Source organism: Alligator sinensis, unplaced genomic scaffold (genome assembly GCF_000455745.1).
Source record: "Alligator sinensis unplaced genomic scaffold, ASM45574v1 scaffold506_1, whole genome shotgun sequence".
Lineage (NCBI taxonomy): Eukaryota > Metazoa > Chordata > Crocodylia > Alligatoridae > Alligator > Alligator sinensis.
The window spans coordinates 1468195-1478466 of NW_005842215.1; the positions used below are offsets into that span (position 1 = coordinate 1468195).

The window sequence follows — 10272 nt, forward strand, 5'->3', positions numbered from 1 at the left end:
TCCACAAATCAAGCCGGCGGGGCAAGGGTACGTCGGGGATTGCGCTCGGCGACGGGGAGAAGAATCGATAGGTGATCAATCTATCGATCAGCTCAGCTGCAAGTCAGATCTCTTTAGAGGCACTCTGCAGCATGCTCAAAGTTCTCCGACTTGGGCGGAAGTCGCACAAAATTTTAAATGGCCAGCAAGCCAATTCCCAGCCGCCACGTAGTAATAATTTAGAACTAGCCAATAGCGGGACACAAATTTGCATTCGAATGGCGGGAACTCTCTTGCACCGGGGTTTTCTGCTGCAACAGAAAACCTTTTACTTTGCGAGAGGCTCTCACGTAGCGGGAAAATTCCATCGTGCCAAGGCACCAAAATCACTGGGTTGTGACACATCCCTCTTGTCTCTCGGCAAGTTTGTGTACACAGTCAAGCCCTTACCTCTAAAAGTGCAAAGCTTCAAGAAGTTAAATGAATAAAGGACATCAAACAACAAGAATGTACTTTTTGTAGAAAACAGTGATTAAATTAAGGCTTCCTGACCAGGGATTCTAATCATGATTTAAATTCCTGCTTTTGAAGTATAGTTTTTCCTCTGTGCTATGTGGGGAATGGAAAGGATTATTCATGCTGCAGCCAGGAATAAAATTTCATAGACATTAGGGCTGGAAGGGACCTTGAAGATCAAAAAGGCATAACCTGAGTAAGCTAGTTCTGTTACAGCCCACTTGGGGCATAGCTATACCACAAACTTCCTATGCAGGGCAGCAGTGGCCTCACAGTCTAGCTGGCTCCATGCTGACTGCCTCCCAAACTGGGAGCTGAGTGGCTACCTTCATGTAGTGCTGCAGATAGATCTGCTGCCATTGCTCAGCAATGCTCTTTAACCTGCTGGCTGCAGTGCCAACAGTTATACCACAGCCTATGTGGAGAAGCACATTTGAAGGCATTGCTGCCTGACCTGGCTACCCTGGTGATGTAGACGTGTCCTGAGTACTAACTCTTTCACCTAGTAGTGGAGGAAATAAATAGAACTGGCACACAGTGCATTCAACTTTGAAAGGGCTTGCCCTCCAGGCCAGAAACTGAATCTGACACTTGTCATATTTGCACCCTCACTCTCTCTCATCCTTGCTCCTAGGTGTTAAAGGTCAAGTTTTCGATGGGTCTGGAAAACCCATACCAAATGCAATCGTGGAAGCTGAAGGAAGGCAACATGTGTGTCCTTACAAAACCAACAAATATGGAGAATATTATCTTCTTCTCCTGCCTGGAAAATACAAAATTAATGTAAGACTCTTGCTTTACTTAAATCTTGGTTCCTAATTATGTTCAGAGAGTTTTGAAAACCACAAGACAGTAAATACTATGGAATTGAGGACTTTTTTCATAAACATGCAGTATCTGCACAGACAGAAGTTCCACCTAAATGCCTGTTTACCTTTTGATAGCAACATCAACCAATCCTGATCAAGTTGGCATTTAGGAAACTAGCAGTTTAAGGGTTCAAGAGGCCTAATGTGGGCACAGATCAAAGGCGAGGTAGCAGCAGAGACTAGAATGACAGAACAAAACTGCTGCCTGTCAGTAAGATGCTTGAACAGATTGTGCTTTTGCATATTTTGAATCTTTTTTTTACTGATGCTTTCAGTTAAAATGAGGTGGTAATGAGAAAAAGGGGTTGTGAAAAAAATGGCACCTTTTCACTGTGTATCCAGAGCTGTTTGCCAATATTAGCTACCAAAAATGTTTCTTAGAAAACTCTTCAGGATTTTCTGAAGATTGCATAGTTGGACAAACCTTAGCACCAGCTAAAGACTCATGTGATCTCAATATTGGTGATAAATGAAGTTACTCACTTCAGGAACTAGAACACATTGTTCTGTTTGCCTTAACAGGGCTGGCACAACACATATGTGGTCTACACTGTGTGTGTGTAAAGGGCACTTCATGCTTCCACTCAATTCAACCACAAAATCCCAGAGTGCCTTAGGGCTCTGTATAAGAGGATAGGATCTAGAACATGTATATGGAGAAGATCTCTCAAACCTCTCTACTTTCTGTATTAAATGACTTCTTTCTCCTTCAAGCTGTTGTCCATAGGGCCATTCCAGTATAGGTGATCCCATACCTCCACAGGAGGTAGTCTCTCTCATCCTTAAGCAAAAACAAATTGCAGGACTGCATTCTCAAACGGAGTCTGATCTGGAAGCTTCAATGGTGACAGCACTCACTGACAATAAAACTAGAGGCACATGTGGCAACCTTGTCTCTCTCCTACACACCTGCATTCTTGAGAAGTCACAGATGATAGCTGAACCCTGGTGGAGCGTGTGCTCTGACCACTGCTGAAGGCTCCATCTTTGCCATCTTGCAATACACTGCAAAGTCAGATTTACTTTTACAGCATGTAGATGGAGATTGCCCTGTGCCCTTTGACCTTTCCACTATGGCAGCACAGAGCCACAGGAGTGATCTAAGTCATCTGTAGCTAGAAGACCAGGTCTGCCTGACATCTCAAGTATAAAGTGATGCCTCTGTCTTTGAGAAGTGCTATTTTGGAAAGAACATTGTCAGACAGGTCTGTTGGCTGGGGAAACATTAATAGCTTTGGGCAGGAACTTGGAACATCTCCAAGGAGACCTCGTCTAGAAGGAACATAGTGCCATGAGGATTTGCCATTACCAGATGGGTCTTGCCTATTCTTGTTGAAGTGATGGTAAGTAAAAGCTTGTCTGCTGACCAAGAAGAAAAGAGGTTAGGCTGACCAAGTTATAGCTGACCTGCACCTGGTTCTGAAAAGTCCTTGTGCTCCAGAGACAGGGAAGCTGCTGCTGGAGAAGAAGCAGCAAGCAAGGCCAAAGATCAAGACTTTGATCTATGTGGTCTTTAAAATCAACCTTAAAATGGTTGCAATACCGAAGACCAGTCCATTTACATGGACATAAAAGGAAACTCTAGACTCTGTGAAGGGTGTCTTACAGGCCACTCTCACTGGAAATGTTTCTGGATTCTTAGCAAGAGGCAAAGGAATAGGAAGGAGATAGCCTTGCAGGGGAAGGGGGCACAGGCACGACTGGTCAGAGTCCAGGTCATTTCCAGGAAGAGCACACACCAACTGCTGAAACTTCCTTAGCCTGACAAATGGTTTTTGAACCCGAAAGCTTGCTTAATAACTATTCTCCAACTATTTGGGTTAGTCTAATAAAAGGTATCAAATTCACCCAAGGAACCTTGTCTGCCTGTGCTGCACTGCAGCACTCAAACAGCAAGGAGCACAGCTGGTAGCTGGAGAGCTGGGGTGGGGGTGAGGGAGCAGATCCACACCCCCTGCAGTGAGGGAGGGGGCAGGGGTATGTACTGCCCAGGCGGTGGGGGGAGAGGGAAGACTGTTCCTGCCACTGCTTGCACCCCAGGAGGGGTGTGCCTCCCAGATCTGTGCGAGGCGGGGCAGGCTGCAGCTGGGGCTGCATGGGGCTCTTCTCAGCAGGAGCTGGGTTTGCAGTGAGCACTGGCAGTGCTGGGAGGATGCTGCATTGACCTGATTTTACCGCCACTCCACTCCCAGTGCTGCTGTCACTGCCTGGCGCAGTCCCAGCTCTTCCCGGCATGTGGCTGGAGGAGGAGCATTGGGCCAGGGCTGTGCTGGGTGGCTGGTGGCAGTGACAGCACTGAGAGCGGAGCGGTGGCGAAATTTGGGGTGGATACAGACAGCATCCTCCCAGTGCCGTCCATGCCTGCTCCAAACCCAGCCCCCACCGAGAAGAGCCTTGTGCAGCCCTGGCTGCAGCCTGCCCGATCCAGGGGGGCACAAGCCCCCTGCCCCTTGCTCTCCTGGGATGCAAGCAGCAGTAGTAGCCACCTTCCCTCTCCCTTCCCCCCCACCACAAGGCAGCGCCTGCCCCTTCCCTTCCTCCTCCCCTGCCACCACACTACTTACCAGCTGTATCAGAAATTGGATCGTATCAGCCCCAATAATAAATAATCAGCCTTACCCAGAGAGTCTCAGGGAGAAAAGATGTCATTTTAAAAATAACAGATGTGACTGCACCCAGGGAAAGGATTGATCAAGCAAGACACTGCCATTTTTATATAGTTATTTTTCAGAGTAGAAATGTGTTTTAAAAACAAAGAAAACAGTGACGTCTGACATCTGTCACAAGACTGACATCTGACTAGTGTGGTTGCTTTATGCACATCAGACACTTTCTTATAAGCCTCTTCAGACTGAATTCTCATTTCTATTACCTGATGCAGACTTCATTTCTTTCCTCTGATAGGTGACCACAAGTTTAGTCAACCAATAGTTTCCCCCCCACAAAGGGTTTCTAAATCGTGTTGATGACCAAGTTAACCATTCATCCGTTTAGTCAACAAATAAAATAAAGCAAAGTTAACTAAATCCCAACTGAAAAGGAAAATTAACTATCATCACTGAAAAAGACTGCCAAATGAGACTGTATCGCCACATTATCTGTATTTGTCATTGTAGATAGGCTGAAATATTTGTAAAAGATGTCATACCCTTCTCATTTAAATGGCTAATTCAATAACTTTAACAGGTTTGGATAATCACCTAGGCTATGCAAAGCACCACTCAACAATGTTTGCAATGGAAACTACACAACTAAAATGACTCAAATGAGCAAACCAAACTAGCATGAACCCTCTTCTATTTGTCCTTAGGCTACAGTACCAGGAGTTCCATCGAAACTGAAGCAACTGGAAGTACCAGACGGGACTGCTAACTTAAGTGCTTTCAAACTTGACTTCACTTTCCCGGATTTCTTTCAGACACCAAAGGAGCTTTCGTGCCCTACAGAACCTCTTTATCAGATCAGTTCTTCAACAGCTTTCAGACCTACTGTGCTGCTCTTGCCTTTAACAACCCTTTTACGTGCAGTTTTTGAATAAAGCCAAGAAAGAATAAAGGAAGAAGTGAGGGCGTGAAGCTTTGCAGATTAACATACAAGTGTGTTTTTAAAGCAAAGAATTGTATTTGCAAAAGAATGTATATTGTACAATTGAATTCCTCAGATTTTTAATCAAGTTTACTATATTTTTATAAAATATTGGCAGGACAATCCAAATAGTTTTGGTAAGTTGGTTATACCAGACTGTACTATTTTTATATTTTTTTAATCAGAACTAATTATTGTGTAGTTTATACAACATAGACTTTACAGAATGTGAGTACAGAAACTGGGAACTTACTTGTTAAAACTTTTGTACAGTTTGATATATAGACAGTACAAAAATAAATGAATTGTAAGTATTTTTACATACACCTCACACATACTGACTGTGAAACAGTAATGTGTGCCTGAAAAATATTAGAAGGCCCAGCTCTGGTCTTGCACCAGTAAAAAAATCAGTGCTAAGTTCACTGAAGTCATGGGGAGTTACATGAATAAAAGATCTAAATCAGACTTGGGGCAGGTTTACATCCCTCACTATAGCAAAGTTACAACTGCGCTGTGATTTAGTACTTCCTTCTGGAAGTATTAAATCACCTCACAGTAACAGCACGTACTGAGGTGTATGTGCGGCACATGCTTATTTAGCAGCTATTTAATTATAATGATGCGCTACTGGGGGACTGCATCGCCATGACTAAGTAGCTGTTGGTCCTGTGTAGACGCACCCGAGTCTCTAAGGAGACTATTATATACACACACAGACAGGACTCGTTACAGCTTTAAATTAAAAAAAAAAAGGGATAAATAGCAGAAAGGTGAGTTTTATGGAGAACGTGTGTAGAGCAAGTGGGAAAGAAACTCGCAAGCCCTTTCTTTAGCCACCTTTATTTCAGCACCCTCTCTTAATCTACCTGCACTGATAAAGGACAACACTCAGATCCTTCTGAACATGTAGTGTTCCACATTCTGTTTTTACCAATTTTTTTTTACTGATAAACTCCCTGATTTTTTTTTTTAAGTCATTAAGGTTTTACTGATTTATACCTGTTTTTCAGTTCAAATCCCTGTTAACTGGCACACATGGGAAATAGCCCATTCCCCACTTGTGCGGGTTAACAAGGATTTGAACTGGAAAACGGGTGGTACTGGTAAGCTGAAAGTGCTGCTGTGCCTGTTACTTGAGGCACAGGTTTCTGGCTGGATGTTGGTGGGGGGGGGGAAGGAGGGCGGTGGCTGCATGCGGAGCAGGGGCAGGGGGCTGGCGGTGGCCAGGGGAGGGTGGCTGGAGGCATGGGGCTCTTGGCTCTGACCCCAGGTGGAGCGGGCTAGCCCGTGGGGAATCTCTCCCAGGGCAGGTGGGTCCGAGCTGCATGCTGGTGGCTCTGGCTTCAGCCCTGCCCTGGGCGCTGGGAGCTGCAGGCCCTCCCAGGGTGAGGCAGACAGGAGGGGAGAGGCACGAAAGCAGCCAGGGAAGAAAGGCAGGGTGCGACGCCACGTGCTTCTTGCCGCTGATCTGGCGGCATAGGCCTCCTGAGAAGAGCCCGGCACAGCCCCTCAAGCCACAGCCCTCCCAGGGGATGTGTAGCAGCCTTGACCCTGCACCCACCCCCGCTTTGCTCCCTGCTGCAGCCCCAGGAATGGCTGATGGGCTGGGCTGGGTCCCTCCCCCCACCCCTTCCCTAGTCCCAGCCTTACCCCGCCCCCAGCTAATTTTTCCCCAATTTAAATTAATTTTTTTTTACTTTTCTTCTTTTTATCCTGATGTCAAGCAGGTTTTTGTTTTGAAGATAAATCAGGGAATTTTTCAGGGTTTTTTTTTTTTAAATAAAAACAGACTATGGAACACTATGACCATGCAATACCATGAACTTTAATTTTTATTCTTCTGTGGGAAGGAGGTCACTACAGTTCTATAAAGTTGATTTAGTTAACTGAATTGGCTAACTTTATCTTGCCAGTTTTGCACATTGATATTAGTACTTACATCAAACTTCTTCAAGTTGAGCAATTAGTTGAGCTGTCTTTTTCTTACATTACTTCCAACCATGTTTCACAACCTTACTGCTATTAGCACAGTTGTCTAGTTGGCTCTTTTTCTGATTGTACTTTAGAGCATAGAAGTCTACTGTTATCTCATCATATAAAATGGAGTGTCACAGGTATGAATTATAACAGGGCCTTTGACAAGTTTCTTATGAAATATACACTATTTACCACACTGTTCACTAGCAGTGTATTTGGGATTGCCTGTGCAATTAATGTGTGTTCACAGCAAACCAAGACCTGTAGCATTAATTATTTATGTACCTAGTTTCTGGTAATCTGCTTCACATAATCTTACTTTAGGCCAAATAAACTCCAAACCAAAGGCTGAAGTTTGTTAGCATATTAAAAATACTGGGAAACAATGCCATTTTTTGCTATAATTTAGCATTTTTCTGTGCTGGATGGAAAAAGTTTGGATCAATCCAGTTTCCACTGATGGCATCAGCAAATCAGAATGAACAGATTTATATACAAGTCCAGTAAACATTTAACTGCGTAGTGTTTATGTTCCAATTGAAACAATCCCATACCTGTAATAGTCCTACTAAAATAGCTCAGTGAGGCCCTAAGGGACCATGACCACGGGGAGAGGGGAGTTCAAGAAGAGTGGTTGCTCCTCAAGGGAGCGATCCTCAATGCACAAACTAAGTCTATTCCATCTCGGAGGAAAGGCAGCAAGAGGGCACAGCAGCCCCCCTGGCTCTCCAGGGACCTAGCAGACCTCCTGAGGCTAAAAAGAAAGGCCTACAAAGGATGGGAGTCACCTCCAAGGAGGATTATTCTGCACTGGTCCGGTCCTGTAGGGAGCAGACCAAGAAAGCCAAGGCTTCAGCTGAACTCCAACTAGCTATGAACATCAAGGACAATAAAAAAAGTCCTTTTTCAGATATGTGGGGAGCCAGAGAAAAAGCAGGGGCAACACTGGACCCCTGCTGAAACAGATGGGGCAACTGACAACTGACGCTCAGGAAAAAGCCAACCTATTAAATAGGGATGCTTTGCCCCAGAGGTTGGTGTCATCGGCGAACTTGGCCAGTTCTGATCGCTTCTGACTCCAGTGTCCACATCATTAATGAAGATGTTGAACAGTATGGGTCCAAGGACAGAGCCTTGGGGGACCCCACTGGTCACAGGACACCACGATGAGTGACTTCCATCGATTACTACCCTCTGGGTCCGACCCCGGAGCCAATTTTCCAGCCAGTGGATCGTGGAGGACCCAAGGCGACAATTGGCCAGTTTCTCCAAGAGGCGATCATGGGACACCAGATCGAAGGCTTTTTTGAAGTCAAGATATATGACATCAATCTCTTCTCCCTTGTCCAGGTGATAGGTCACCTGGTCGTAGAAGGAAATGAGATTGGTCAAGCAAGACCTACCCGCAACAAACCCATGCTGGCTATCCCTCAGGATGCGGCCATTGGCCAGTCTGTTAAGAATGGTCTCTTTGATAACCTTTTCTAAGACCTTCCCTGTGATAGAGGTCAGGCTGATGGGCCTGTAGTTTGCCGGATCCATTTTTCTCCCTTTCTTGAAGATAGGCACCACATTGGCCTCCTTCTAATTTTCGGGCACTTCACCAGAGCACCAGGAGTTCTCAAAGATCCGTGCCAGGGGCTGAGCTATGATGCTTGCCAGCTCCTTGAGTACCCTGGGGTGTAAACTGTCAGGGTCGAATGACTTGAAGGTGTCCAGCCTCTCAAGATGTTCCTTCCTGAGGTCAGCATTAATGGAGGGTAAGGAATCTCCCTCACCCAGGCCTTCCTGTCCCATAATGGGCAGGGGCGTCCCTTGGAACTGGTGAAAAACCTATGTAAAGTACCCACTTAGCAAGAAACATTTGTGCAGTACAGCTTATTCTGCTGGTGAGTTCAATATTTTTCATGCTATTACAGGATGAAAATGGATTGGTATTTATTGCTAAAAGGTACTGTTCTGAAATGAAAGGCAGAAGCTGAAACTGCTGAAGTCAATACAGAAGAAAAATCTGCAAAAACAAAAAAAAATGATGAAAATCCCGGGACGTCATTCTCCCCCTGTACTCGGCCTTAGTGAGGCCGGAGCTGGAGTACTGTGTCCAGTTTTGGGCTCCACAATTCAAAAAGGATGTGGAGAAGCTTGAGAGAGTCCAGAGAAGAGCCACGCGCATGATCAGAGGTCAGGGAAGCAGACCCTACGATGACAGGCTGAGAGCCCTGGGGCTCTTTAGCCTGGAAAAGCGCAGGCTCAGGGGTGATCTGATGGCCACCTATAAGTTTATCAGGGGTGACCACCAGTATCTGGGGGAACGTTTGTTCACCAGAGCGCCCCAAGGGATGACCACTAGGTCGAATGGTCATAAACTACTACAAGACCGTTTCAGGCTGGACATAAGGAAGAATTTCTTTACTGTCCGAGCCCCCAAGGTCTGGAACAGCCTGCCACCGGAGGTGGTTCAAGCGCCTACATTGAACACCTTCAAGAGCAAACTGGATGCTTATCTTGCTGGGATCCTATGACCCCAGCTGACTTCCTGCCCTTTGGGCGGGGGGCTGGACTCGATGATCTTCCGAGGTCCCTTCCAGCCCTAATGTCTATGAAATCTATATGTTCTTAAATAGGACTTAGCTGATCTTTTAATTGCAGTTACTTCACAGATTGCATATCCATATACTGAAATTTAGCTCACTTACTGTTTGATACAATTTGTTATTGGTTGTAATTACCAGGGATCCAGGTTTTCCATTTGCTGCAGGAAAAACACAGATTTCTCTGTTAAAGGAAAAAAATCTGCGTTTTTCCAGTGAACGGAAAATCCAGATCCCTGGTAATTACAGATTTCTCCTTTAAAAGGAAAAAAATGTGGGAAACGTTTTATTGATATGCTTGCAATTTTAAAGCAATTTGGAAGCCTACTAGTGCCTCAATCAAGCATCTGGGGGAAGGTGTACACACAAAATCCATAAAAGTGGTGTTTCATTTTAATCACAGAAAATCATGGATTTGGGGGTTTTTAATTAGAGGATTTGGGATTTTTTAAATGGGGAAAACCAGGATCCCTGGTAATTACCAAAGATACTTGTGTATATGTAGCTAGTAGTATTTTAAGAATGCAATTTTATTGATGGACAAAATAACCAGCCATGTCCAAAGTAAGTGACTTCTGCTCCCTCTCACCATAAGTTTTCCTCTGTTGTTAATCTGTTCTCGAGGACGGAGCAGAGGATCATTATTTAACTTTTGTTAGGGTTTAAAGATGAGCTCCTCACTAGTAAACGCAGTCCAAGAGAATACCATGTATGGCGCTACAAACCCGTGGCATAGGAGAGCTCAGAACATT

General features: G+C 45.0%; 1 protein-coding gene across 1 annotated transcript in view; it reads left to right on the plus strand.

Annotated features, from left to right (window-relative positions):
- The window catches only part of CPM (carboxypeptidase M), a 79471-nt gene extending 72904 nt beyond the window's left edge, over positions 1 to 6567 (plus strand). Inside the window, exons 9-10 of the mRNA XM_006026975.3 lie at positions 1130 to 1278; positions 4675 to 6567. Of these exons, the coding sequence (XP_006027037.1) occupies positions 1130 to 1278; positions 4675 to 4902 (377 nt within the window). The 3' untranslated portion in view covers positions 4903 to 6567. The remainder of the gene's footprint in view (positions 1 to 1129; positions 1279 to 4674) is intronic.
- Positions 6568 to 10272: the final 3705 nt, after the last annotated feature.